General features: G+C 42.3%; 6 protein-coding genes across 27 annotated transcripts in view; 4 read left to right on the top strand and 2 right to left on the bottom strand.

Annotated features, from left to right (window-relative positions):
• The window catches only part of LOC135343177 (spatacsin-like), a 157,933-nt gene that overhangs the window by 126,024 nt on the left and 4,821 nt on the right, over nucleotides 1–27,088 (bottom strand). For 20 of the 21 annotated variants that reach the window (XR_010397087.1, XR_010397085.1, XR_010397086.1 and 17 more), the window contains exons 9-34: nucleotides 18,353–18,450; nucleotides 17,736–17,895; nucleotides 17,293–17,510; nucleotides 17,021–17,110; nucleotides 16,646–16,837; nucleotides 16,361–16,432; nucleotides 15,951–16,087; nucleotides 15,637–15,751; nucleotides 15,172–15,328; nucleotides 14,636–14,846; nucleotides 6,542–6,775; nucleotides 6,162–6,268; nucleotides 5,732–5,886; nucleotides 5,320–5,484; nucleotides 5,160–5,238; nucleotides 4,904–5,066; nucleotides 4,348–4,526; nucleotides 4,206–4,253; nucleotides 4,002–4,116; nucleotides 3,563–3,722; nucleotides 3,249–3,356; nucleotides 3,020–3,142; nucleotides 2,659–2,782; nucleotides 2,326–2,504; nucleotides 391–478; nucleotides 288–326 (exon numbers count right to left, since the gene is read on the bottom strand). Coding sequence is in view for 11 of the 21 variants with exons in the window: in XM_064540149.1 (XP_064396219.1) it covers nucleotides 288–326; nucleotides 391–478; nucleotides 2,326–2,504; nucleotides 2,659–2,782; nucleotides 3,020–3,142; nucleotides 3,249–3,356; nucleotides 3,563–3,722; nucleotides 4,002–4,116; nucleotides 4,206–4,253; nucleotides 4,348–4,526; nucleotides 4,904–5,066; nucleotides 5,160–5,238; nucleotides 5,320–5,484; nucleotides 5,732–5,886; nucleotides 6,162–6,268; nucleotides 6,542–6,775; nucleotides 14,636–14,846; nucleotides 15,172–15,328; nucleotides 15,637–15,751; nucleotides 15,951–16,087; nucleotides 16,361–16,432; nucleotides 16,646–16,837; nucleotides 17,021–17,110; nucleotides 17,293–17,510; nucleotides 17,736–17,895; nucleotides 18,353–18,450 (3,516 nt within the window). In the remaining 10 variants the exon portion in view is untranslated. The remainder of the gene's footprint in view (nucleotides 1–287; nucleotides 327–390; nucleotides 479–2,325; nucleotides 2,505–2,658; nucleotides 2,783–3,019; nucleotides 3,143–3,248; nucleotides 3,357–3,562; nucleotides 3,723–4,001; nucleotides 4,117–4,205; nucleotides 4,254–4,347; nucleotides 4,527–4,903; nucleotides 5,067–5,159; nucleotides 5,239–5,319; nucleotides 5,485–5,731; nucleotides 5,887–6,161; nucleotides 6,269–6,541; nucleotides 6,776–14,635; nucleotides 14,847–15,171; nucleotides 15,329–15,636; nucleotides 15,752–15,950; nucleotides 16,088–16,360; nucleotides 16,433–16,645; nucleotides 16,838–17,020; nucleotides 17,111–17,292; nucleotides 17,511–17,735; nucleotides 17,896–18,352; nucleotides 18,451–27,088) is intronic. The other variant, XM_064540152.1, reaches the window with a different exon arrangement.
• LOC135343181 (solute carrier family 15 member 4-like) lies at nucleotides 7,017–9,037 on the top strand. The gene has a single exon (XM_064540161.1). It carries the CDS (start codon nucleotides 7,128–7,130, stop codon nucleotides 8,868–8,870), a length of 1,743 nt encoding a protein of 580 aa, XP_064396231.1. The 5' UTR covers nucleotides 7,017–7,127; the 3' UTR covers nucleotides 8,871–9,037.
• Nucleotides 9,184–10,786, bottom strand: LOC135343182 (arginyl-tRNA--protein transferase 1-like). Its single transcript, XM_064540162.1, has one exon. It carries the CDS (start codon nucleotides 10,761–10,763, stop codon nucleotides 9,324–9,326), a length of 1,440 nt encoding a protein of 479 aa, XP_064396232.1. The 5' UTR covers nucleotides 10,764–10,786; the 3' UTR covers nucleotides 9,184–9,323.
• Nucleotides 10,856–13,895, top strand: LOC135343179 (uncharacterized). Its single transcript, XM_064540160.1, has 2 exons — nucleotides 10,856–12,110; nucleotides 12,813–13,895. The coding sequence occupies exons 1-2, from the start codon at nucleotides 10,926–10,928 to the stop codon at nucleotides 13,707–13,709; spliced, it is 2,082 nt and encodes a 693-aa protein (XP_064396230.1). The 5' UTR covers nucleotides 10,856–10,925; the 3' UTR covers nucleotides 13,710–13,895.
• LOC135343190 (uncharacterized) lies at nucleotides 19,314–20,690 on the top strand. The gene is made up of 4 exons (XM_064540175.1): nucleotides 19,314–19,487; nucleotides 19,587–20,144; nucleotides 20,255–20,317; nucleotides 20,446–20,690. The coding sequence occupies exons 1-4, from the start codon at nucleotides 19,409–19,411 to the stop codon at nucleotides 20,613–20,615; spliced, it is 870 nt and encodes a 289-aa protein (XP_064396245.1). The 5' UTR covers nucleotides 19,314–19,408; the 3' UTR covers nucleotides 20,616–20,690.
• Nucleotides 24,287–26,527, top strand: LOC135343191 (uncharacterized). Of its 2 annotated transcripts, XM_064540177.1 has the most exons (4): nucleotides 24,287–24,397; nucleotides 25,250–25,357; nucleotides 25,523–26,065; nucleotides 26,182–26,527. In XM_064540177.1, the coding sequence occupies exons 2-4, from the start codon at nucleotides 25,270–25,272 to the stop codon at nucleotides 26,409–26,411; spliced, it is 861 nt and encodes a 286-aa protein (XP_064396247.1). In that variant the 5' UTR covers nucleotides 24,287–24,397; nucleotides 25,250–25,269; the 3' UTR covers nucleotides 26,412–26,527. The 2 variants fall into 2 exon arrangements, with proteins under 2 accessions (XP_064396247.1, XP_064396248.1); XM_064540178.1 differs by lacking the exon at nucleotides 24,287–24,397 and having other exon boundaries at nucleotides 25,235–25,357.

Genomic DNA, 27,088 nt, shown 5'->3' on the forward strand with positions numbered 1-27,088 from the left:
CAAACTTATTTATTATGCGAACTTTGCGAGCATTGATCACTTGTAAAAAATAAAATCGCAAAATTGCAAAACCTAAATTAGTACTGGTAATGACACACGATCCTTGCCAGAACAATCGCAAAGGGTCAATTTTTCTGCTGATTTGGCTCATTCGCAAAGGTTTTTCACAAGTAAAATATTCTAGTGATACGGAAGTAGACAACGAGTTTATGAACTTTGCATCACTACAAACATAAGGTTTATGTGGACCTAACACGACATTGTTAATATACTGCTGGAATTCTTACCTGCACAAAACCTCAATGATTCATCACCTTGTGGGACAACTGTGAGAGAGCAAACGTATGAAATGGATGCAGACTTACTCCAGAGCTATATATCTGAACTCACTTCCCAGCAGTTGTGTTGCACTCTTCATGACAGTCTCTCCCAGAGTGGAGTAGAGCCACACACACATACAAGGCACCATTGATGTGTTCTGTGTGTGTGTGTGTGTGTGTGTGTGTGTGTGTGTGTGTGGGTGTGGGTGTGGGTGTGGGTGTGTGTGTATGCGTGTGCGTGTGTGAAAATTTGTAACCTTTGGGTACATGTCAGAGGAGGTACGACACGCGTGCTTGATTAGCAATTAGCCTCTGCAATAATGTTGAGCGTGGGTGGAATTATGCCTCGATTATCCGCCCACGCTCAACGTTATTGCATAGGCTAATTGCTATATCGAGCCACGCTGGTCGTACCTCTTCTGGGTACATGTAGTAGTCGTAAGAATTTAGACAAGCAAAATATAACCCACGTGACGACGTTAAGTTTCTTATCTTTTCCATTTTGAGGAACTAGCTGAGGATGCTTTTTTGTCTCTCTTTGTTGCAGATTAGTACCATGACAATTATTTTTAGGCTCATGTGATTCCTCTATCTGGGTGTATCATCTATGTTAGGCGTTTTGTGGCTTGTAGCTACATGTACTATCAGTGTAAGATCTAAGCTTGGTGGCAGATGGTTTCTGCATCAACAGAAACCATCTGCCACTAGTCTTGGAAAGGAGAGGTCCACTTACACCGATAATCAGATAAAGCGAATGGTTCAACAGAAAAATCTCTATTTGGAAAGTGAAAACTTAGCAAGACAAAGGATGGGTCAGATCTCAAACAATAAGCCCATAAAGAGTCTCAATAATCGAGGGAAATCTTTCACTGCATTCTGACAGTATCCATGCAGTTTTAGAAACAATTTGTCCACATTGTATACTAAGTTTGATTCTAAAAAATGCAGGGAAACCTTCTCATCGTGTATTAGGCCAATACATCATGCACGCCCCCCATATCATAAACAGAACTATTTGATGCAGCACAGGTGCGCTGAGTCAGGTAGGTCAGCCACCCACATTATTAGGCTGGAATTTGCTGAATCACTTGATTAAAGCATGCACCCACTTCTTTAGGCAGTAGCTATTGTAATCTGAACCAGATATTGTCCTTTATTGATGCTTCTAAAACCTTACATGGCAATACCAGGACGCCCACTCTATCAGTCCTTTGCATACCCCATTACAAGGCAATTTAGAATCAATAACACTGCATGCACACGCACAGTCAAACTGTATTAATTGTCTGGCTAATGACAACGTAGACAAGACATATCAAACACATCATTACCCACACCAATAGTCCCACAAGCATGCAATATAAGTAAACACTTTAGCTTCACTTCATTGAACTTATTATATGGCACCAAAACATGAATTGTATAGAGTGGAGGTAGTTACCTCGTGTGTGCGTAGCAGGGTGGAGTGATTGGTGTGTGTGTGTGTGTGTGTGTGGGGGGGGGGGCACAAATGAGCTGTTTGAGTGAACTAGATACCTTTATGGACTACTTTAACTGCAAATGAGACAGTAGCTAGGCTAGATATAGTGAAACTTGTAGGCAACAAAAAATACTGCTAATCAATCTAATTATTGCTTTACAGATTCACGATAGTTCATAATGATGTAGTATAATAATAATAACAAGGTTATCACTTTTATTACGGTAAAAAGTTGTATCCGTTTTGTGCAATCATAGAAGCTCAACGCACGAGGTGAATGCTCTATGAGCATCTTGTTAAACAAACAATGGATTTTGTACTGATGACCCTTTGCCAGTTTGAGTTAACGTAAGATATTCAATTTTATATTGAATGACCCTTTACCAGTTGCCAAGTCCAAGCCACAACCATGTTTTATATAGAACGACCCTTTACCAAACATTTGGAACAGGGTCATCAATTACAAACGAGCTGGAACCTACACTGGTAAAGGGTTATCGATACTAAAAATGGAATACGACTTACCTCATAGCAAGCTGCTAACACAGCTAGTAATGGTCTCTCCAAGGCAATAGCGTGGGCCAGTAGTGATCTCCATGGAGTCTTGTCAGCCTGGCACTTGAGTAGGGCTGAGAACAGATCCTCAGGGAGGTCACTCTCCTCTATGGGGATGTAGGGCTCTGCGGGGGGGACTGTGGGGGGTGCTGCATGGGGGGGGGGGGATTGAAACTTATAGCAGCTTTGGGCATTCATTCAAATTCAAACTCTAAGAATTATGCTTTGACTCTACTGGGACACTCAGGATACAATGTGTTTTTGAGGCTGAAGCATGCTAATAGTAGATCATTGGTAGCTCACGTGATACTGGAGTGGGTTGCTCATCAGACTCTTGTTTCTCTGCGGGGGGTTTGTCTGGTCCCTCTTCCTCCTCAGCTGGGGGTCCCCTGTCAGCCTGGGGGGTGGCATCTCTTTTCAGGCCAACCTGTGGATAGGCTTAGATTAGCTCTACAACTATAGCTCACTGCATGAGAATTTCGCAACATGGTGCAATCCAAAAAAAGTATACAGTAATGAGATCATGAGCCGTATTGGGGAAACATGTTGGTGCCTTTGAACACACCAAATCAGTAGCTCCGAATACAACAAGTAAAAAATTGTGAGCATACATACAATAGTTATTCAGTTGTTTCCAAGCTACACTGATGCAATGCACTCTCACCCTGGAGTAGAACTTTGCCCTGAGGTCGCGTCGTGCTGTCACTATATTCTCCGTCAAATGACCTCTGTTCTTGGTGGGTGTGGCTATTCTGCGACGTCTGGACTTTGACCTCTCACGACCCATCTGAATCACCAGTTGGTTTGTTAATGCTGCTCTAACAGTATACAGTATAATACCTCTAATACAAGCATAATTTATAAGCTGCATACTGTACATGATATTCACGTACATGATCTAATGACGGAGAGGTAGCCCTGGTAACCATTGACGACACGGCCAAGTGGAGGTGCTCCCGTAGAGACAGGTCCGAGAAGTGCTTGTCCACTATCAACAGAACCTGCAGCAAAGAGAGAGGCAAGAGCTGGCAGTTAAATCTCAAAGCAATACAAAGTATACTGATACTGATGCTGAGTTTGGATTGCAGGCACATAATTATGTACAAGTTGATTTGCAAACACACTACATGATATTACAAAAGCATTACAAACAAGACGACATGGGCTCTAGACATAACTTCCACATGCTCCAGGCGTACGTACGTACCTTCTGAGGTGGTATACTGCACAGCTGAGAGTGACAGAGAAGAGGCAGCCATTGTCCCTCCCTGGCACACACTGTGATGAACTCCAGTGATGGTGGCAGCTGGTGACACTGACAGAAGCTTTGCACAAGACTCCAGCACTCCTCTGCCTCTAGGCCGTGCCTGAGGGTAGCAGGAGATCAATGCTGATACTACTAGTAGACACTAAATAGCTAGCCTGGTAAGTACATACAGGTAGGAGTCAACCGTTATAGACACATGATTGCATTGTTTGAGCTTCTCTATACGGCTTATACAGGTGTGCTATTCAATGAATATGGAGTGTGATTGAGCACCATTCCATATTCATTAGCTAACAATAACCGTCGGAAATGCATTATAGGTACATAAGAGTGGTTCTGTATGTGTACACTGTATATGGCTATATCCTATAGTGCTCACAGTTCCACTCCTCCAGAGGAGATCATGTGATGTGTGGAGGATTCCAGCTGGGAGAGGAGAGAGCCGGCTAAGCTCGTGTTGTCAGGGTTACAGTGTAGCTGAACAAACTGGGAAGCTGCACGATCGAGACAAGTCAGTATCACAAGGAGAGAGAACAGTCAAGTAGCAGTTAGCAATTTATATCCTTTGAATGCACGAACTTACCAATTTTCTGGCAGCTACATGGATCATTATTCTCTTCCTTCAGCACTTCTATTATGGCGATGAAATTGTAATAATGTTCAATGAATTTTATACTACACCTAAGTTACTATACAGCAAAATGCCCCAGATAGATACAACCAACCTTTTCCGGAGCTGTCAGAAGAGTATCTGGCCATGCGGAGGGCGGCCTGGGAGTCGACTCGTAGGTGGGTGGAGTCTCGCTCACACATCTCCATGAAGGCCACACAAGAGGAGATCAGTCGAGAGTTAGTGAAGTCAAGCATGGCCAGTCGATATACGCGAGAGGACGCTCGATCCAGTCTGAGTGATCAAAGGGATGTACGTATAGTGAACACTCTAAGAAGGTCTCCCTTTATAAAACAGCCAGGTTAATGGGCCTCAAGGTCTCCCTAGCATGTACTCTTACTACTGTTGACCAGGTTGGCCTCTATAATACAGCCAGGTTATTGGGCCTCAATGTATAAATGCAGTGAAGCCTGTCCATTGTGGTCACCCTATAAGCAGGTTGCTCTTTACAATACAGCAAAGTTAATGGGCCTCAAAATCTCCCTAGCATGTACTAGACTGTATCACAGTAGGCCTCTTTGCTACTGCTGATCTCTCTGGCATTTTCACTGAGGCTTTTCCACTGTAATTATGGTACTACATCTCATACTATTATTATACAAAATGCTGACCTTTTCGAAGTGTTCGAGTGACCAATTAATTTGGCTGCCACAAAATTAGCAAAAGCAAACGAAGGTTGCCCTCGGCGGAGGTAGTAAACGAAGTTTAGATGTTCAGTGAACGCGAATTTTTCAGTGAGAGCAGGGGAGGAAAAATGAGGGAGCTCACTTGAATCTGTATATCCATAAAAAAGAAATTATAGAATTAGCACAGCTTTCGTATTTAATATTGGAGTTCAGAAACTCTCGATATACAAGCCACACCCACCAGCAGTGCCCTCCTCATGTCCTGATCTATTGGTACTCTGCCACTTGAACAGCCGAGAGATGTTGAACGGTACATTCCCCTGCAGTGAAGTATAGTTAGAATTACTGACTTGAGTAAGAGTATACTGAAGACGAGAGCTAGTATACAGAGTTATACTGACCTGTAACAGCTGATATACTGAGATATCCTGAGAGTGTGAGGGGCTTAGTGAGGTGAGTGGTGGTGGGAACAGTGCTGCCTGGAGGGAGGGGTAGGCACTCACTGACCGACGCAGGGCTAGGGGGTCCACAAACCATGGCTGACCAGAGTTACTCGTGTTCATAGCCTGTGTACAAATGTAATGTGTGTAAGTGTGATGCCCTCAAGCAAATACAATACATGGTTGCTATGGAGTGGAGTATTTTTATAACGGACACCTTTAGGAAGCAAGATTTGGCCAATACAGTACAGAGGTGGCCTTGGTTGAGGGGTTGTTTTGTACATTTAGGAACTGGGTCCCTGGCTTTTGGCTAATGTTCAGAAGTGGCCATTAAGAAGGGTTCTACTAAAAGTTATGTATCTTGCTAACTCACTTCTTCCAGTGGAACTGGTGCAAACATTAGAGTAGCCATGGCCATGAGGGTTCGGCCATTACTCAACATCCCCATGACTGTCATGTGACCTCCGTTCCCCGTGGAGAGGAGGAGATGACCACACGAGAGACTGGCCTGGAAGATCACATCAGGATCTGCAGTGAGGGCCCGGGACTATTAAACATCATAATTATTAACAACTATGTACACATTCTAGGAATAGTTAATGAAAATGAAGTGTGTGTATAAATGCAGTACACCACAATTGGTACATGTAGGTGGTGCTATCAATATACCTAGCACAATGAACAGCAAAAGTACTCTCTGAATATGTACATGTTTACTCTGTATATACAGCCGCCTTGGCAAGAGCATGCAGTACTGTGACACCTATTAGGACACACACACACTCCCTGCAGCTTTCTCCTACCATTCTGATGGATGGCTGCCCTCCTGTACTGCAGCAACACCTCTACCCATGGCTCCTCTGCCTGATCCAGCCCCAGTAGAGAGATGGAGCCACTGTCCAGAGCAAGACTGCATGGATATAGGGTCACACAGGGCTTATATGAAACTGTGGCATTGGGTGTATACACTGAACAAGTACTCTAGCTAAACATGTGTTTAGTCACATTAATTAAGAGCAATGTGTTTTGTTGCACGTATTAACAATACAAGCACTTCAGGATCAAAACAGTTTGGGTCTTTATAGACTTTGTTGGTTGTTGTCAACAGGCAACCCACCAGTCAGCTAACTGGATTACCCTCTAGCAACATGGTACAGTGTACAACGGTAACCTAATAACTCACTTGTATTGGTCAAGGTAGTGGTACATAAAGCTGTAAAAACGGTTCTCCACAAGGTACTTCAGGAAACCGCTGTGAAACGACTCGAGTGAGATCACAGCTCCACCATCCTCACACTCCTCGTCTTCTGTGAGCTTTGTGAGGGGGTGTGGGTGTGTGAAGAGTGAGTGGACTTGTCCAAGACGGTACAATAGAGAGGGTAGGTCCTGCAGATCATCAGGGACAAACACACCGTGTCTACAGTGGAGGAGAAAAGTTATAATTATGGAGAATAAAAACATATCCAAAACTTGAGCTAGGATGCAGGAAACTAGAGAGAGAGCAGAGGGGTGTGAGTTTGGGGCTGACTTATAATTGATAACAGGTGACCAAGTTTACAAATAGACGGTACGTTTATGGTACATTGCAAAGCACTTGATATAGTGAAACGTTTAAAATGATGATAATCAATCGTTGTGGGGATATTGCGTGAATAAACAATTGCCTTTTAGGAAAAATATCAGTAGACAAAAAATCGTGTTACTTACATGTACGCACTAAATAACGGTCAGTTAAACACAGACACAGTTATAGTTTGAAAGCTAAGAGAATGTCTAAATATTCACTGAAGCATATTCTCATCTTCTCCGGCCCTATCGTACAGATACTACTGTGGACAACACTCAACAGTGCTATCTACTACGCTGCAATTGACATCGGAAGTGAGGTTGTCAAAGACACAATTTTGTCCGGGAAATTCGTCAACTTATTGAAATCTTTGGAGGGCACGCTACTTCAGTACGGAGTCTTGTCTCTGGTCTTTGTAATTTTCCTTCTTGGTGGTTTCTTTGCCGATGTTTATTTGGGCCGCTACAGAGCAGTTGCGTTGGGGCAGATATTCACTTCATTATGCATGGTGACAACGACAGTTAGTTCCGTTGCTTTACACGTTGGAGACAACAAGATCGTGACTAGCGCATGCATATATGTAGCTTTGGCATTCTCCTTGCTATTCTACATAATTGGGATGTCTCTAGTCGGAAGCAACATACTTCAGTTCGGATCAGACCAGCTGATGGAGAAGCCCAACGAGAGCCTGGGAGTATTTGTACACTGGCTGCTTTGGGCTCAAGATTTCGGTTATCTAATCGGCAAAATGTTCCTTGTAGGGAAAAATTGTCTCCCTAGAGACAACCAAGTCTTTAACCATGTGCTGTGGTCTATACCCATTTATTTTCTCGTGGTCCTGATTGTGCTTTTAATTGTAAGCTATTGTACAAGACATCGCTTTAACAGAGACCGTGTGAAGTACAACCCTTACAAATTGATTTACAAGGTCCTCAACTTTGCCCGTAAGAACAAGTACCCAGTAGGCCCTGTCTCAGCTTTCACTCGCTGCTACAACTTCCGACCATCGCGGCTGGACTATGCCAAGGAGAGATATGGCGGACCATTCACTACCTCAGATGTGGAAGATGTCAAATCATTCAAAAATGTGTTTTTGATTCTGTTAGCTTTGGGACCTGTCTACATTGCAGACCCACCCATGCAGTCGTTTATATTCCACATGTTTTCCAACCATACTGGGGCAATGATAAGCTTTGGAACTAGTAATGAAACTTGTGAGAATATTGAAACAATTTTCTCGAGAATTGGAGTACTGATTGGATTCCCTATTTACATGTGGGTAATTTATTCCGTATTTAGAAACAGAACTCCTAGGATATTATACCGTCTCATATCAGCAATATCGATCTACCTTTTGGCGGTAACGAGCATACTTGTTGCCGATTTTACAGGCCATCTCATATTGTACACAAGAAGTCACAACCACACTGAATATCAAGCTGGTTGTATGTTTGTAGAACATGAGCTACAAGAAACACTGCACCTCCACTGGGCGGTGATAGCAATACCGAGTTTTATAGGAGGTATTAGTCACGATGTCGTGATAGCTTCAGCTCTAGAGTTTATATCAGCACAAAGTCCCCATGCAATGAAAGGGGTTCTTGTTGGTATCTTTTTTGCTACAATTGGCATTTTCAGAGTGATTGGAGCAATTTTTTTTATTCCATTCTCTTTGAAGGTTATTTGGAAATACGGCTATCTTGGAAAGCACCCTCCAGTGATCAGTTGTGGGTTTGGCTACTACTTGGTGTGTATCACTGTTGCTTTGATTGGTCTCGGTTCACTCATCGTAGCCGTGAAGAGATACAAGTATCGCAGGAGAGACGAGGAGCCATACTCACAGGCCTGTGTGGAAGAAATATTTGCCAGGAGACTAGCCAACAGAGCTGTAAGCTACGATAGACAAGGGTACCAAGAACTGTCAGGTTCTAATATAAACAGTTGATGTAGCTTGTGTGTATTGTTTACTACGTAGAACAGAAGGTTCAATTAATTCTTGCATTTATAAACACATTTGTACACTGGCTATGGCTGTATAGAACAATGCATTGTATGTACATGTCCTTATATGTACACATATTGTGCACACACAACTAATGCTTACATAAATTATGCTCATTATTTTAATCTACTAAGGTATCAGTCCTTAAGGCATACACAGTAGTGTATACAGTAATTAATTTGATAAGGCTAAATGCAGTCCCTAGTGTTCCTATACCACACTAAATACATATTCCCATTATTGTCAAGACAGCACATTTCACAAGTTTCAAGACACTCGCTAAATATCATAATTATATACAGTACAAATGCAGGGTGTTATAAGACAATTCCAATAAAAATGTTTGTATACAAAATACGAAGGTAATTAATGCACACATATTATATAAACACACTGTTAACACGATAGGTATATTGTCATTCTCATGGCTACTTCAAGTCCTGCTATTCTAGCATAGTCTTCAATCATCCGTTTCCTAATATCACCATAGAGAGCTTTAAACTCGCGGTAGGTCATATCTTGATACTCAGGTTGCTCTGAAGCATGCATCAACGAGAACACAGGCAGCAAGTCTAGCTCTTCTTGAGTAACATTTTCCACCACAGTTGAAACAGAATCTTCCGCCAATCGAGAATAGCCTGAGGAGATGAGCTTGGGCACACACAGCTGCAACGGAACGTATGTATACGTCTCCGGGCACAATAGACTTGAAGCACTGTACTGGCTCTTGTAATTCATTTTCGGGCAACTTTGAACGTAATATCCCATGTAGTAATACTGTATAGACGGTGTCACTTTGTACATCTGCTGAGTCAGCGCAATCTCGTTCATAGCACCACACACACCAGGAGCGAGGAATCGATACGCCGGGTCGTAGTAGAAATACTCGCACAAAACGCCTCGCGGGAGAATGTCCAATACCCCGACAGCAAACAGTTTCCCGTCAATCAAATATTGTTGATGAAATGTTCCGTACCCACAGGGCATTCCGGGACTTCCTTCCATTGGAAGCAGTGGAGACTGCTCAATAAAGTCTCGATAGATTCTGATAGTACAATCCTCTTCTTTCTCTTTGTGAATGGTCATCTGAAACTTGACAAATACTTGGAAGCTTTCCTCAGCGGAGTCCGTGTACATTTGAGAAGGGGGGCTGACTTGTACAAGACGACACTCAAACTTGTGTTTACATTCATCCGAGTTTGGTAGCGAAACTGAAATGAGATCATCTAATGGATAGTCTACGAGTTGTGGTACTGGAGAACTTCGAGAGCTCGCCATAGAAACAGGAGTGGTACATTTCGACAAAGCCTTTTGTCGTCTCTTTTGTTTACGAATGTCCTTGGCCTTTTGAGCGAGAGGTTTGTTCGGGTCCGGACCAAGACCGGGTTTGACTTCTTTATTCTTGCGTGTTGGTGTGCCCGGTCGTACTGCTTGAGTAGTGGCGACATCGGGAGGAGTAAGATCCACTCGATTGCATGCATCACGATCTGTTGGTTCAACAACAATGTCAGGTCTACCTTCCACGAGAAAACGCTTAAACTTTCGCAGAGCGTATCTCTGAGATTTGTTCGGCTTAAAGTTTGTCACATCAGTACGAAATACGTACTGTGGACAGCATGTCTCTTTCATGACTGGCCGATAAACAAACTTTCCGGATCTTTGAAATCCTCGATCCACTAAATCTTGATAATCTTGGCAGGTCAATCGCAGGGCCCACATAGACTCCACCATGAATGTATTCTCTGATTTACAGTAGCCACACTTTGAGAGCACAGGGCCAGTAGGCTGGTAGGTGGACTGGACTAGACTCTTTCTGGCTGACATTTTGTACTGCATTAAATCTATTTAGTGAGCACTACACCCACACATTAATCAATACGCCCACACACCAGGAATTCCCATTGTTTATGTAAATACAACATGCAAACAGTACAAACCAAATATACAGCACATGCAGCAGTTATACTAGTCGCTAAAGTGTACAGTTTTTGGCAACATATGGCTATCAAAATGTCCAGGAGACTAACAAAATTCTACCTTCCTGCTTTGGAGGAGATGGGAGCAGAATTAGGAGAGGGGTCCTATGCTGCAGTGGTTGAATTTCGACTCCATGGACTAAAGTGTGCCGGTAAGAAACTCCATCGTCAGTTATGCTATTCAAACCCTGAAGAACGTGAAAAGCTCGTAAGTCGATTCGAAGAAGAATGCCAACTTCTTAGCTGTGTCCGACACCCAAATATCGTGCAGTTTCTAGGCCTGAGTTATGACAAAGACACCCGTACACCAGTTTTAGTAATGGAGTTCCTCGAAACCACCTTAACTGCCTGTCTGGCTCTCAATGGTGTCTTACCTGACATGTTTACCTATTCGATCTTGAATGATGTAGCCACTGCGCTGTGTTATCTGCATAGCCAGCCCGAGCCAATAATTCACAGGGATTTGACAACCAACAACATTCTTCTAACTTCAGACAAGACAGCAAAAATTTCAGACCTAGGAATGGCTAAAATTCTCAACTTAAGCTACTTACAGAAGAGACAGATGACAACCTGCCCTGGGGCCTCATCGTACATGCCTCCTGAGGCACTTTCAGATAATGCTACATACGACTGCAGCCTCGACATCTTTGCAATGGGAGTTTTAATCTTGCACGTATTTTGTGGGGAATGGCCTATCCCAAATGAGCCAAATCGCATCGATCCCCAAGACCCAACCAAGCTTTTGCCACTAACTGAAGCAGAACGCCGTGCTAAGTTCATTTGTAAACTTCCGTCTATTCACCCCCTAATGAATCTCATTAAGCAAAGCCTTAGCAACTACTCCCCACACAGACCAACAGCACAACAAATCTTAGCAGAAGTGAGAGAACAACACTATCTAGGAAAAGTACATAAACTTCAATTGGCAGTGGAGCTAGATCAAATGCACACAGAAAACGAAAGTCAAACTCGAGCTCACGAAAAGCAATTTGATGACATTCAAAAAACATTACACATTCTGACACAAGAGAAAAAATCGCTAGAGGAGCTTGTGATAATCAAAGATGAAACACTACGAGCAAGGGAGAAACAGTTAAGTGCTATGAGAGAGCAAATACAGGCGATGCAGGAGGAGATAAGTGCTCAAGGTACAGAGATATCAGTGAAAGACAGGCTTTTACAACAACCACCAGTTGGAAACAAGGTAAAGCTGTAACTATGTGTATGTTACCTAGATGCAAATTAGGTCCATAGAGTGTTTCATGCACTCCTGGTGTAGCCAGGAGTGCACGAATACACTCTTGGTGTAGCCAAATAAGCGACTTCCACAAGTACTGAATTTACTTGGCTTTACTCAACCACAGGATTATTCCCCTATCGCCCCGCCCCAGTGCATTAAATATAGGTACAAGCCCCAAAGTTGCTAGGTGATAGTATTTTATGTACACAGATACAGGCCTATATTTATTAGAAACATAAACCCTGTATACTGACTGACCAATCAGATTACTGGATTCTATGCTACTATAATAATTGAATGTCATGTAACTGCACGCACGCACACCACACATATTGTGACTAATGCCTGGTGCTAATTCTAAGAACCAAAAGTATGATTGTTTTGTGCTTGCCACATACATGTAGAAGAACCACATAGACCCCATCCCCAATAATACAAGGTCTCAAAGATCCACCACTAATTCTAAATATTAGGACATCAGATGCCAACCTTTTTAAAGATTAATTTAAGTGAGCATTCCGTCTGAGCTACATGTAATAACACGAACAGTTGACACAATTTCTCCCACACAAATGATACTTCTTGTATACCCTCAAACACACCCACACACACACACACACACACACACACACACACACACACACACACACACACACACACACACAGGATGTACATTTAGAGTTACAACAGAAACATTGCAAGAATTTCCCAATATCAATTGTTGGTAACCCGAACTGTATTGTACACCAAGACACATTGTATGTCGGTGCTGGCTACAGTGAAAACAAACAAGACAGGCACCTAGTCCACAGCTACGACCAACTGAAAGATGCTTGGTACCTATTGCCCCCAACTCCCCATGGCCTCTTTGGCCTAGGCTATCTAGAGGAAGGAATAGTAGCAGTAGGAGGATTGGACTCGCATAATGTCGTTGTTGCTGATGCTTACATATTTGAGTCGAAGTTGAAACAATGGAAGAAAACCATTCCAGGAATGCCTACAGCTCGATGTCGCTCAACTATTATCAGTCACTCCAAACTTATGGCAGTTTGTGGTGGAATCCAAGAAAATAATACCGTATCAAACAGAGTCGAAGTGTTTCTATCTGCTTCTAGGTGCTGGTATTCTGCTCCTACATTAGCTGTACCCTGCACTCTCGTTAAGCCTGTCGTGATTGGTGACCATTTCTATTTGGTTGGTGGTTACAAAAAATGGAGGAAAACATCTGAAGCCACAAATGCAGTTCAATCAATCACCATCTCAGATATTCTTTCAACCAAAGGAAAATGGAGACTGCTTCAAGACACACCGAATAACCGATCGCTTCCAATCAACATGGCTGGTACTCTAGTTATTATTGGAGGATGGAATGAAGGTCTAAGTGATGCTATCTTCATGTTCTCCGAGACATCGAATGCATGGATAAAGATCGGAACATGGCCGATTGCTTTCCGTAGTGGAGGATCCGCCACATTACCAAGTGGAGAGCCAATAGTGATAGGAGGAATAAGAGACCCTCAAGCTTTGCTTCAAGTAGTTATCGTTTCTTTAATACCACAGTAGCAAAAAAACACGTATATACATTTATAGCACATAATTTATACATTTATACATTCATTTTAGGTTAATGTCACTTATTTTTTCATTACAATTTTCCTTAGATAATATCATTTATAGCTAGAGTATACTGAAATACTAAACCCTAGTAAACCTAAACCTCGGCCTGAGGTACGGTTCTTTATTATAATTATGTTATAGGTATTGTCCACTACATCAGAATAATTATATGGCAGTAAATCAATCTCCGGGGACGAGGGCAAAGCCCTGAGGCCAAGGATGGTTTACGTTTCGAATGTAGTAGACATTATATACTGACTGGAATGAAAAATGCTTGCTACATGTAAGCTACCTCACAATAGCCAACAGTCTCAAAATTATTGAAAACAAATAAGTCGACATATAACTTGTAGCCCATGCAGTGCTAAGCTTCTAGCTCTACGTCTATGTCCAAGCAGCGAGCCCCACCCATCTGTCCTGCTCTTGCCAACAAGACTTAGTGTCTAGCTGGCTATGTAGACCTTTAAAATCAGTGCTCGGGAGTTTATGAGGAATGTGGTTAAACACCACCCGATTGCTACGATACTGACCCCTGGGTATAAAATGATGTATTTTTAGACTAGCGTGACGTATAAAGGTTAATCCCCATTCAGCAAAATACGAGCAGAAGAATTGCAGTTCTAATATTACACTGAAATGGGATGCTTCTCTATAGCTGTTAAAGTATTCAATTCCAAAGATGTCGTATGTACATATACGTGTATGTATAGGAAGGCTACTAAAACTATGAACGGAATAATGACATACGCATGCTTTGCGTGTCTTTCGTTCGCGATCTATGCAAAAACTTGCAGTTCGAAATTGAAGAGCCTCACGCATTCGAAACCCAATACACGGTAACAAGTGAACTGTTTGTACAAGTGCTGCCTTACCTTGCCAATTCATTTCGTAGACAAGTCTTGAGATACTGAGTGGGGTGAGGGATCTTGGAACAGAGCTCTATAATGTGGGCGGGGCATGGGGTGTGGTTTTCCAGCGGTGGTATACTGCTCATGATGAACCTCAATGAACTGGTGACATCAGAGCGACTGACGTGATACTGGAACACGTGCTCTTTGCTTTCCATCTTTCTAGCCTCCAATCCTGAGGAAATCGTAAACATTTTGTTAAAACATTTTGTCAAAATATTGATGCATGGTGATGGGGATGACAATAATTTCACAAATGCAGTAAAAAAAAAACTGAAGATTTGGGTATACAATCGACAAACAGTCTGATTTTGGGTACGAACAGAAGCTACACGTTCATGAATGCCCAATTTTACCATAACTGTAAAGTTTCTGAATCTATTGAGAACTGTTATGTAGTAAACATCACAGGTACATGTATACAACCGTTGGGACAGAAATGTGGCACCATCAGAACAACACTTGGCATTAGAGCAACTAACAGAGTGTAGTAATCTCACCATCAGTCTTTGAGGTCAACACGAGTCCCTCAAAGAGCACCCTCTCTCGTGTGGGTGTGTCCCACTCCATCACGGCAGCTACACCTACTTGCAGGTAGGGGGCACACACTCCCACGTCACTGCTGGAGGAGGCGGAGTCTCGGGAGAGAAGGTAGTCCTGAGGAACAGTGAGGTAATAGTTAGAAACTTTATGCAAGCAAGTAAAAATCTCCCAAAACGTGGCTAGAAGCCTTACACTGTACCTGTTAGTTGTACTATATAGCATTGCGCATGCAGGCAGATTACAGCTGGAATACACAGGCAGACACACACACAAACAGCTTAAAGTACACTTCTGGCGGCTACGCCCTGAGGCATATAATAAAGGGACATCTTACTTGTGGTATTCTTGTATACATGTGCATAAGCTATTGTTGTTGACTCAATACAAATTTACAGTATCCAAGAACCCGCCTCCTCACTCACCCCTCCGAAGGTCTCTGGGTAGACATCTTGCAGGTTGCCCACGGTGGGGATGGGGGTGGGCCTGCTCACAATACCCGGCATTGCAGGGAGGGCAGTCGGCTGGAACGTCATCTTCCTGTGGGTGGGCACAGGATACAGTGCGTGTGATTCAATCGGATTTAAATATCAAACTCTTCGATAATTTCAAGGAAGTAAAATCAAAAACTGACTATATAATTAATATGCACATTCATTGATTATATGCACACATTTTCATTCAACGTAGTATGATGGATCGTATAAATTGTTGGACCTTGAGGGGGGCTAATGGTTACCTTGGGTGGTGTTTGGAGTAGAGAGAGTGGGCGTGGTCATACGACTGCAGGGGGTAGAGTGCCTCCAGTGTGTGTAGGTAGTCTAGAGCCTGTATCTCAGTCGGCAGCAGCCAAGAGGACGCCAACAACTCCTCCGCCTAGAGGGGGGGGGGGTGATATTATATTGAGTACCTGTATAGCGATACGTACAGTACAGTAGTATGCTGCTCTTAAAAGTGATTGGCTATAAGGGTATAGTTGCTCTGACTATCCTGAAAGTTGAAATATGCTAACCCACTATGGGCTATGTACAGCCAAACAATTGCCATTGAGCAGCTTGAACAATATGAGTCGATCAAACAATCTAAGCTCTGAGATAACGATGGATGATCAGTCCACCATGCTTGCTGCACAGACTCAGCACAACTCACTAGATAATCCCTCAGGCTTCTGCTGACAGTGTGGAAACAGATGTGCTTCAGACCAGCTGCCACAGGAGTGCCCTGTACACGAGAGGTATAACAAGACAGAGTTCACATGTACAGTATTGCTTTCTTCAGACTACAGTATTTCACATAATTATGACGGTGATAAGGGAACACACACGCACACGCACACGCACACGCACACACACACACACACACACACACACACACAGGTAAATAGTGGAAGCAATGTCAATCTTTTACAGCTAGGGACTGCCAACACTAACACACCGTCTGCATCAGTAGTGAGGTGGCTGTGTGGAGGTCCCTCCTGTCCAGAGCCTCCACCACGAACCCCATGGCCACGGTGGTCATGTGACTGAGCGAGCCATCGTAATGTCCCTCACCATCCCTCACTGTCTGGTCCTCCACTGCACCAGAGAGACCGAACCCACTCGAGTCCATTGTGAAGCCACGCCCATCCTATAAGGTCGGTAAAGGGTGATGTGAATATACATACAGTGTACACTTACTATGTACACAAACCATATGCCATTGAAATATAACGTGGTCTGTTAAAGGGAACATAGATCAGTAGCTGCTACTTATATACTCTCTTCTTAACCACTACATCAAATGGACAATGGTGCTATAATTATGATTTACCGTTTTGTCGTTGCCACTTGTTCTGGTATGGACGAGGTAGGTCTGTGCCAGAGGGAGGCTGCTCTTCAACAGTGCGTCCTTGATCACCTCCTGCAGACGTGCGTGGGGGGTAGTGTATGTGGGGGTAGCGTGGGTGGGGGGTAGTGTATGTGGGGATAGCGTGGGTGGGGGGTAGTAAAGATCATGTGACTGGACAAATTAATATCTACACAAATCAAATACATGAAAGTCTTTACATAATTAGTGCTAAAATACACACTGTTTCTACTCACCTTGGTGCTCATTTTGTCCCAAGCTTTCACGAGGGCCTGATCCACGTACGTCATAGGCCCCGCCCCCTTCCCCACCACCCCCGCACTCCCGGTGGACAGATTACTCTTCTCTGCCTTGGGTAGGAATGCTCTCAGTTGGTCTATATAGCCAGTGAGATCCATCAGAGACACACTCGGGCCAAACATGGTGGAGTTTTCTTCAACAACACTCTCACCGCCTGCATGAGAGTTAGAAATGTAAAGCAATGTTATAACCAATACTTCATACTAAACAAAAACCAGAAACAAACTTTATTTTGACTGAATTCGCTTAAATCTTGAAAACTCAAAAAATACAATTTTAATGATACAGATTTTATCGGGACCATCCTATGATTTACAAAATGAAAGAGAAGAGCTCTTTCGACAAATATCATGTTTAATATATAACTCAGATTACTTACCTGTTGCGTGCTCTGTCTCAGTCTTTCCCTCCTCTGCCTCAAGTATGACCTGGGTCCGGATGATGCGTGTGAGGAAGCCGAGGGTCATGAGGAGCAGCTGACTGGCAAACTGACAATAGTGCTCCTCCACATAGTTACGACGAATGGCCCCTATCAACAGCTGTGTATGAGGATCGCAAAAAGAGAGAGGTAGGAGTGAACAATGGGTGAGAGCAAGACAAACAGTTCACACACTGTGGTATATGATCATCAGCAAAGTAGACATACATTTTGTACAACTACAACTACAACTATCGTATAGCGCGAAATTTTCGTAATGTTTGCAGATTTCATGGGTTAGCAATCCTGCAATCCTACACGAAAATTAAGTCCACGAAAATTGTTCTTTATTAGAATTATCTGCTATAATGTGCAAATATTAAAGACGTGGCTTCCGGTAAGCAGTCATTCCGCGAACTTTGTGCAACGAAATGCTTTTAGAGGCCATTCCACGAAATATAAGTGCCTCAAAAATTTCACGTTATACGGAATATAGAGAAAAGAAATGCACAAAACCACAATCTTATATACATGTACATCTCGACGTATAAAAGCGTAAAAAGTAGGAGTATACGGACCTGTACTACAGTGTCCAGTTGTTCCGGGGGGAGAGGAGGGAGAGTGGGTGTGGTCTCATCTGTAGGTGTCTGCGTACCTCCATCACCCTCACTAGATCCTGTGTGTGTGAGGTGTGTGTGTGTGTGTGTGTAAGCTAGGTGTGTGTGAGAGGTATGTATGTGAGGTATGTGTGTGTGAGGTGTGTGTGTGGGGTGTGTGTGTGTGTGGGGTGTGTGTGTGTGGGGTGTGTGTGTGTGAGGTGTGTGTGTGTGAGGTGTGTGTGTGTGAGGTGTGTGTGTGTGGGGTGTGTGTGTGGGGTGTGTGTGTGTGGGGTGTGTGTGTGTGAGGTGTGTGTGTGTGAGGTGTGTGTGTGTGGGGTGTGTGTGTGTGGGGTGTGTAGAGCGGAGGGTGGTATGAGATTGATACGTTTGCTACTTTATATGGAATTAATTGTATTAAGAGCTAGGCCAACATGATTGCAGAGAATACGAGTGTACACACATTGTCTAGCGGGCATTGCATAAGTGCTCATTTGATCAATGACTGACTAGTCACATTATGCAGCTAACAATGCCAGTTAAGATGTGATGTCAACAGCTAGCTGTAAGATTGGAGCACACGTGCAGGCAGGACACACACAGCTAGCCTGTGGAGATTACTAGTCACATTCTATTTACTTCGTGATCCTAACTAACAATAGACCGTTCACAATACAGTTATGCAAAGGAGCAATCTACATTGTCTAAAAGCTATTAAAAGCATCAGTGAATACTGTTTAATATTAGAATGAGAAGCCGACTTCCAAAGAAGGACATGAGCAATGAATAGTCACACGGAACGCTAAAAGAGGCGGTTCTAAAGCTCTTCCTTCCTATACATTGCAATTACACCACATGACAGACAAAGTATTGTACTACATCCTTTGAAGTGGTTAGTATCTATGTGTACGGTGTGTATGGTAACGTGCTCTGAGGCAGTATAAAAGCTACGCCAACAAGAAGCTGGTCACCAATTAAATTCAAGTGAACAAAGAAGCAATCAAATCACAAAGTTCAAATCTCCTGAGCTAACAAGAAATGAAAATGGTGTCCTACTTCTTCAAGATTGCCATAGTAGTACTGACCATATCACAACAAGCCACTGCAAACAAACAAGGTGTGTGTACAGTGCATTCACAATTAAGAGGTGTTTCGGCGCATAATTATAATTATAGTTCATCATGAAATACTTCATTCCATCTTTTACTCTTTATAGATACTCTATGGCATGTGAGACCAGTCAGTGTTGTTATCCAGCATCAAGTGCTTGGACTCAGCTCAGAGACCAACTGTACGCCACTCGACACAGAGGCAGCGGCAGCTGTCAGCACATCAAGCACAACTGCTGGGTATGTCAGCTGTGACCATCCCACCAGGATCACCGACTCACACAAAAGCACACCAGTGTTCACACAAGACACTCACGACACAGTGTACACTTGGGGAAGCAAGGCTGATCGTGTGCTCTTCACGTTCTCATCAACAAAAACCATCGATTCGATTGCACTACACTATTTCTCCAACTCTGACAATCAGGGGCTTCCCAAAATAAGATTGCTTGCCGTTCCTGATGATTTTGAAGTAATGGATACCATCGAGAGGTCGTACCCACTAGGCATTATTGATGAGGTCAGACCAGGAAGAGAGGAATCTGGGCTGAAGAATAAGAGCAGAGATGTTGGCTTTGAGACCAGCAAGATTCTAATGATCAAAGATCGAAGCAAAAACTACCATTTCTCCCTCAGTGAAATAGAGTTCTTCACCAGTGATATAGGTGAGTTTGCTGATAATGTTATATCATATCATTATAGATTTCACTTACCCACATTATCGTTATGACGTAACTATTCTACCATATTTAACTAAATCACTCCATTTGTTCAGATTCTATGGACGTAATCACCACTACAGCCACTACAGCCGCTCCCACTACCATGGCAACTGTTGGTGAGTAGCTATATGCAATTACCAGCTTCCACTATATTATAGACAAATACACAACTATAGCTGTATATAATAGTCAGTACTGAGTGTAAATATCAATGATTTCAAATACAGTATAATTTTCTCTACAGCTACTACAACTGATTTAACGGAGTCTACGACAACCGACGTTTCCATAGAAACCACACTGGGTGTGCAGAGTTCGGAAGCTCTCTCTGGAGATCTCAAAACAGTCAGTCACCAAACTGTCCTCTGTGTAATGACCGCTGCTCTACTGGCAGCACTCGCCATGCTTGCATAGCCTATAGCCTAGCCCACCCATCAAAACTCATTATTTTATCCATTGCACACAGCACATGCAGAATCATTATCATTCAACATCATGTATATGCAATATAATCCAAACTCCAAACATGTGATGTATATCAAACTGACAACTTTCAATTCATATTACTGTAGAGCTATAACATGTGACTTCTAATGTGGTTATGCACTCTCTTATTATAACACAGCTGTATGACACGGCCCGAGCTGTATATGCAATGCTAGCATATACAAGTGCAAAAAACATTTTGTGAAAAAATGGGGAAGAGTAGGGTTGGAAGAGCATGTGCACTGAAGTAACAAAAAGTTCAAAAACAAGATTGTGGGTTGGTATAGTCTTGCATGCTCCAACTAGTTGGGGGTGGGGCACGATCTTTAACAGTTGGGTCCAGCACTACTTCTCGTTACACCTCTTTCTTTATTTGAGACGCTTGATCACCTATTTGACCATCAACTTGCATGTGTTTCTACATAATGACGCATTTGAATGAGGCTTTTTCAAATTAGCGTTTCTTTCTGTTACAGCACCGAAACACATGGTGTAATAAATGTGAGACTCTACAGATGAGCCCTGCCCACCCAAAACTCGAAGTAGTGCTGGACCCAACTGTTAAAGATCGTGCCCCACCCCCAACTAGTTGGAGCATGCAAGACTATACCAACCCACAATCTTGTTTTCGAACTTTTTGTTACTTCAGTGCACATGCTCTTCCAACCTTACTCTTCCCCATTTTTTCACAAAATGTTTTTTGCACTTGTTTGTAAACTTTTTTCGCTGCATGCATGCGTTAATAAGTGGTCCTGAGAAACCACGTACAATATTTTAAGTGATGACGTTTTGTGTCTATTCTAATGGGCGTTCCTTTTAGGGTTACCCATCTTGTTCACATCCTTTTGCCAGCGGCTCATCCAACATGCAACCCTACTTCTCACCATTATTTTTTTCACAAAATTTTTTTACACTTGTTTGTACCTACAATTTTTCTTCGCAAGTACTAGCATAGATTTATCTACGGTGCTAGCTAGATCAAATATCTTCAGTAGGTGGCAATCTACCTTTACTATGCGGATAAAAAGAGCTAGCAACTGTACTGAATTTTTATTACCCGAGGCGCGCGTGGGCGGCCACGGGTATAGTAGTCCGTTGGTCTGTTTGTTTGTTTGTAATGTGTGAGTCTACTCACCTGCATGCCATGGCACTGCGTTTACAGCATGGATAGCCTTCATACAACAAGTTATTAATTTTAATAGTGGCAGAATTTCATGTTAAACCTTCGTTGTCAAATAAAAACGAGCAAAAGCTAAGAAGCTTGTGACTGGGTCTGCTTACCTGGATGCTCTAGCACTGCGTTTACAGCATGGGTAGCCTCCACACAACAAGTCAGTACTTCTAATAGTGGCAGCTTTCGGTGTTAAAGCTTCGTTGTCTAATAAAAGCGAGCAAAATGTAGCTTGAACCATAGATTGAAGAGTTAGAGGGATAGGAAACGGTTGGTATCTCGAGTAACATCCGCGCTACGCTGCGGTTTAATCGAGGCCATCACAACAATATCTATTTCTACACTCAGTGCATAATAAACTACAAGTAACTGTGCTTAGTCCGTGCAACTCACTTATATTTCAAGGTCTATACCTATTGTAGTAGTCATAACCAACACGCTTACACGTTATATGTTCCAATAGCTCTAAAACAGCCTTGGGAACATATAACTTTATTGGAAAGTCTCTTTTTACTGGGTGTGGTCAGTCATTAGCAAGTACTACACGTGGCTCATGGACTAGGCGTGTTTTAAGTTGCTGAAAGAGATGATGTCTCGAGGAAACACAGCTTTGGGAGTTACCCGGCAAAAGTGTGCTTAATAGCCTCGTTCATAGGGCGTAGCGAGGATAATTTTCGAGGCTCCACTGCAGATTCAATGTAAAATCATCACGTGCACCACTCCGTTTCCTATCCCTCTAACTCTTCAATCTATGCTTGAACAGAACTTGCACATGCGTTACTTATAACTGAAGTGATCCTGTACCAGGTCCAGAAACAATGGAACAGGGTCACTAAAGTAGAAAGCTGTATATACCAGGAACAATATTGGAACAGGGTCACTAAACCAGAAAGCTTGCTTTAGCTGACTGGGATCCATGCAGGACCTGGAGCCATACTTCTCTGAGACTCCATGCTTCTTTGCTGTGATCCTAATCCACAGTGCATATATTTATAGTACTACTACCTGTTCTCAAATGTTTCAGCATGCCTCCAGTCTGGTTTAGTTTTATTGCTCCTGAGTTGCTGTGCAAGTCATGCATGATGATGATAACAACATCACTATATGCACTGCATTATATCAGTCTTCTGGTTTCTTTATAATCATGTCACCAGCCGAGGGTTTGCACTTTAGTGCTCTAGTTTGCACTGTTGCAGTTTGTGTCTGTTATGATAATTTTCATAAGTTTTTTGGTCTTATGCATGCAATAATTTATTATCACAAGCTCAGACAGAGCAGGCTCAGAATGCAATGAAGAGCTTCAACATAATGAGCATTAACTGGAGCGGTAAGAATCGACAGTTCAAAACACTACTGTTGCTGTAGACCTCAAGTGGTTGCTAAGATAATAGGGGCGTGGCCGTGCTTTCGACTATGTCTGAGCATGCTCAGTAGGTAAAAAATGGCGACCTCACCTCTGCACCTATTAAAGAGGGTGTAGCTTCCACCCTAGCAAATTTAACTTCGAAGGAAATAGATTAGTTACTGCACTACCCAAGGCGACTGAGAACAGTAATATGTCACTAGTTTGTCTTGTGGACCTACAGTTCTCTAGATTATCTGACTGATGAACGTGAGGAGAAGAATGACAAAAAGTGGTTGTTTTTTTTGTTTTGCTGTTTTTATAACTTTTTCATACAATGTTCAATTCAGTTCATATTTCACACAAATGTCACAAATGATATTGGCAACAGATATATAAACTCAAAATAACTTTGTCTTGCTTCTTGGGTGAGATCCAGAGGGGGCCTTTTTGCTGTTTTCGACCCAACCCTACTATTAGCACTACCGTGCTAATGATATATGCATGCAGTTACACCAGAGGAGGTACGACACGCGGTTAAGCTCACGTGGCTGCTATTTCTTGATTGAAGGCAAGAAAGACAAAGAAGTGGTTAAAAATGCATTCCAATGACGACATTCAACTGGTGGCAAGTAAGCGCCATAAAGAGACAAGTTTAGAGCATAAAACTCAGTGAATTTGTTGCTGGCTAGTAGCTAGAGTTTTACAAGTAGAGATTAGATTTGTTGTAAGAACCAAGGCTCAGATGTTTGCAGTGATCCTATCCTGAATGCAGGCACAGAATACTTATTGAATACTCTAAAACAGAATTACACTAAAAACAATAATATCTCAAAATCTAAGTGGTGGTTGAAACTGGTTGAAAAGCTATTTCACATCAGTATAAGCCCAGCAATCAACAATCCTGATCTTAGAAACGTTAAGTGTATTTTTTGAAAGATACACGCCAAACCAAATCCACTATCAAAGTACACAGTCTTGAATGATATTCATGCACAAGTTAATGAGATTCATAATCCTTTTGGCTGGTCATATGACAGTGTCGTACCTCCTCTGCAGTTACACAGAACACTGCATGGAGCAGCATGCCCATGTATAGCATTACATTCTTTATATAGGCAATGAGTCTATAAAGTAACAAGACAGATATCAGAGCTATAATTATACTGATATAGATGTCCATTAAGAGCTTCAGCCAACTAGTGTTCAAGCTGGCGCTGTGCTAATGCCTCTCGCCATGTTTTTGCTTTCGCTCAAAAGTATTAGAGTGTTATCTATAATGAATTTTATATTAAAGTTAGCTTATCTATATAAAGTCACTGAGAAGAAAAGACTTATTTACATGCATCTATTGTAAGTTATTATTTTTTGTATTATGTGGCTTACCAGGACATCAAGAAAGAAGAAAATTGATTCTTCCAGGATCTGTAGTTCAGTGTATATAATATCTAAGAAGAAAAGACCTGTGTACATGCATATTGTTATCTATATTGTTATATGGTAGTGTTTTGTGGCTTACCAGGCCCTCAAGACAAAGATGATTCTGCCAGGAGGATCTGGATCTGGATCTTGGATATTATTTTCTCACACATGGGGAATGAGCGCGCATGCGCATTACATCCACAGGAATAATTAAAGGGTGTGTCCAAAGAGATCAATTTTACAAATGGCTACTGTACTGCTAGCTAGCTGTTTTAACAGATATTTTCTGAGTATTGTAGCTAACAAAAAGCTAGCGCTTTAGTGCAAGGCTAACTCATATGTTGAATAGAAAGTTTGTGCGGACAGATGATGCTATGAAAGATTCTGAAGAGACTGCAACAGCCTTCAATGTGAGTCAAACTAGCCATAACTCGAGAAAGAAGCTTTAGTTTGCTAATCCACGAATCAAAATCCAAGAGAACGTGGCTAGAAGCCTATAAAAGCTGTTAGTTTTCGTCGCATTGTAACCGTTGAGCAGTTATAGCTGGAATACACACACACACACACAGACAGACACACACACAGTCAGCTTTACCGTATCCCTCGTGCGGCTACGCCTCGAGGCATAATTACAGTACTAGTGATCCATGCAGGCAGGCTACAAGATGACAGCTCTTATTGCAGTTCTATATGCTCTAGCTCTAAGCCACCTACTGACTGTATCAAAAGCACAAGGTAAATAAACATGTCTATACTCAGTACAGCATTAAAGATTATAACCTAGCTTTCTTGCATAAGAGTTGATTTCAAAGAACCAACATAACATTATTATCTACAAACTGCAAGGATCATTAACTTTCCTTCTCTACATTACATCCTCATAATTATATACACATTCAGATGGCAGTCCACTGGTCCCAGTCTCCCCGTCCTACACAGCCTACAAGAGCTCCCTCCTGGAGAACACAGTCACAGACAGCTGTACCCCATACCCCAGTGACACTCCAGTGCCTCAGGGCGTGACTCCAACTGAGTTTGTCCAGTGCAGTCAACCAACGACCATCACAGACAATAATGTCGGACCTCCATTCTACGTTGTTGCCGAGAGCCCGGGGCAAATACTGTTTGTGTTTCCAAGAGCTGTTAATTTATCGAGTATCACAATCTCCTACCAATTCAATACTACATACGCACTAGCTAAGCTGAGGCTGTATGCAGTGCCAGATGATTTTGATGCCTGGGATTCAATCGACTCTTTCTCCGGGCAATCAGAACCAATCGATAAGATCACTTTTACTACCGGACAAGAGGAGGGACTAAGAGATGTGTCCATTACTGATTTACAGTGGGTTACCTCGAGAGTGTTGTTAAGAAAGCTTGAAGACACAAAAGACTATCTGTTTGCTATGAGTGAAGTGAGGTTTCAAGAATTCATCCCATCAGGTTAGTTCAGCCTAATTTGTAACATGACAATGTACTGTATTCCAAGGAATGTATAGTTCTTTTATACAATGTGAAATCATATGCAATTTAATCAAATACACATATTATGCCAACAGAGACTGTAACTACAGCAACAACAGTCGGCACACCAACAGTTGCTATGACTACCTTGACATCGACCAATGGTACGGCTCCAAGTAACGCTACCGATGCTAACACAGATCCAAGTCCCGACACACCAGACACAACCACCATCCCTGGTGGCTCAGGACAGCTGGCTACTACCGGGAGTCTCTTACTCACCATTCTAATGGGCCTCATCACATTACACGGACTACTACGATAACTAGTGTTCAAGCTGGCGCTGTGCTAATGCCTCTCGCCATGTTTTTGCTTTCGCTTAAAAGTATTAGAGTGTTATAATAATTATTAGTTTCTATAATGAATTTTATATTAAAGTTAGCTTATCTATACATAAAATATATGTATAAAAGTCACTGAGAAGAAAAGACTTATTTACATGCATCTATTGTTGTTATTTTTGTATTATGTGGCTTACCAGGACCTCAAGAAAGAAGAAAATTGATTCTTCCAGGATCTGTAGTTCAGTGTATATAATATCTAAGAAGAAAAGACCTGTGTACATGCATATTGTTATCTATAATTATTGTTATAATTATGGTAGTGTTTTGTGGCTTACCAGGCCCTCAAGACAAAGATGATTCTGCTAAGAGGATCTGGATCTGGATCTTGGATATTATTTTCTCACACGTGGGGAATGAGCGCGCATGCGCATTACATACACAGGAATAATTAAAGGGTGTGTCCAAAGAGATCAATTTCACAAATGGCTACTGCTAGCTAGCTGTTTTAACAGATATTTTCTGAGTATTGTAGCTAACAAAAAGCTAGCGCTTTAGTGCAAGGCTAACTCATATGTTGAATAGAAAGTTTATGCGGACAGATGATGCTATGAAAGATTCTGAAGAGACTGCAACAGCCTTCAATGTGAGTCAAACTAGC

This window comes from Halichondria panicea, chromosome 10, assembly GCF_963675165.1.
Source record: "Halichondria panicea chromosome 10, odHalPani1.1, whole genome shotgun sequence".
NCBI classification, from domain to species: domain Eukaryota; kingdom Metazoa; phylum Porifera; class Demospongiae; order Suberitida; family Halichondriidae; genus Halichondria; species Halichondria panicea.

Bases quoted from the DNA above. Each gene is read 5' to 3' on its own strand.
- LOC135343179 (XM_064540160.1), top strand. From the start codon at position 10,926: ATGGCTATCAAAATGTCCAGGAGACTAACAAAATTCTACCTTCCTGCT. The intron at 12,111-12,812 runs GTAAAGCTGTAA...ACACACACACAG, and splicing joins AACCACCAGTTGGAAACAAG to GATGTACATTTAGAGTTACA.
- LOC135343181 (XM_064540161.1), top strand. From the start codon at position 7,128: ATGTCTAAATATTCACTGAAGCATATTCTCATCTTCTCCGGCCCTATC.
- LOC135343182 (XM_064540162.1), bottom strand. From the start codon at position 10,763: ATGCAGTACAAAATGTCAGCCAGAAAGAGTCTAGTCCAGTCCACCTAC.
- LOC135343191 (XM_064540177.1), top strand. From the start codon at position 25,270: ATGCAGGCAGGCTACAAGATGACAGCTCTTATTGCAGTTCTATATGCT. The intron at 25,358-25,522 runs GTAAATAAACAT...ATACACATTCAG, and splicing joins GACTGTATCAAAAGCACAAG to ATGGCAGTCCACTGGTCCCA. The intron at 26,066-26,181 runs GTTAGTTCAGCC...TTATGCCAACAG, and splicing joins TCAAGAATTCATCCCATCAG to AGACTGTAACTACAGCAACA.
- LOC135343190 (XM_064540175.1), top strand. From the start codon at position 19,409: ATGAAAATGGTGTCCTACTTCTTCAAGATTGCCATAGTAGTACTGACC. The intron at 19,488-19,586 runs GTGTGTGTACAG...TACTCTTTATAG, and splicing joins AGCCACTGCAAACAAACAAG to ATACTCTATGGCATGTGAGA. The intron at 20,318-20,445 runs GTGAGTAGCTAT...TTTTCTCTACAG, and splicing joins CACTACCATGGCAACTGTTG to CTACTACAACTGATTTAACG.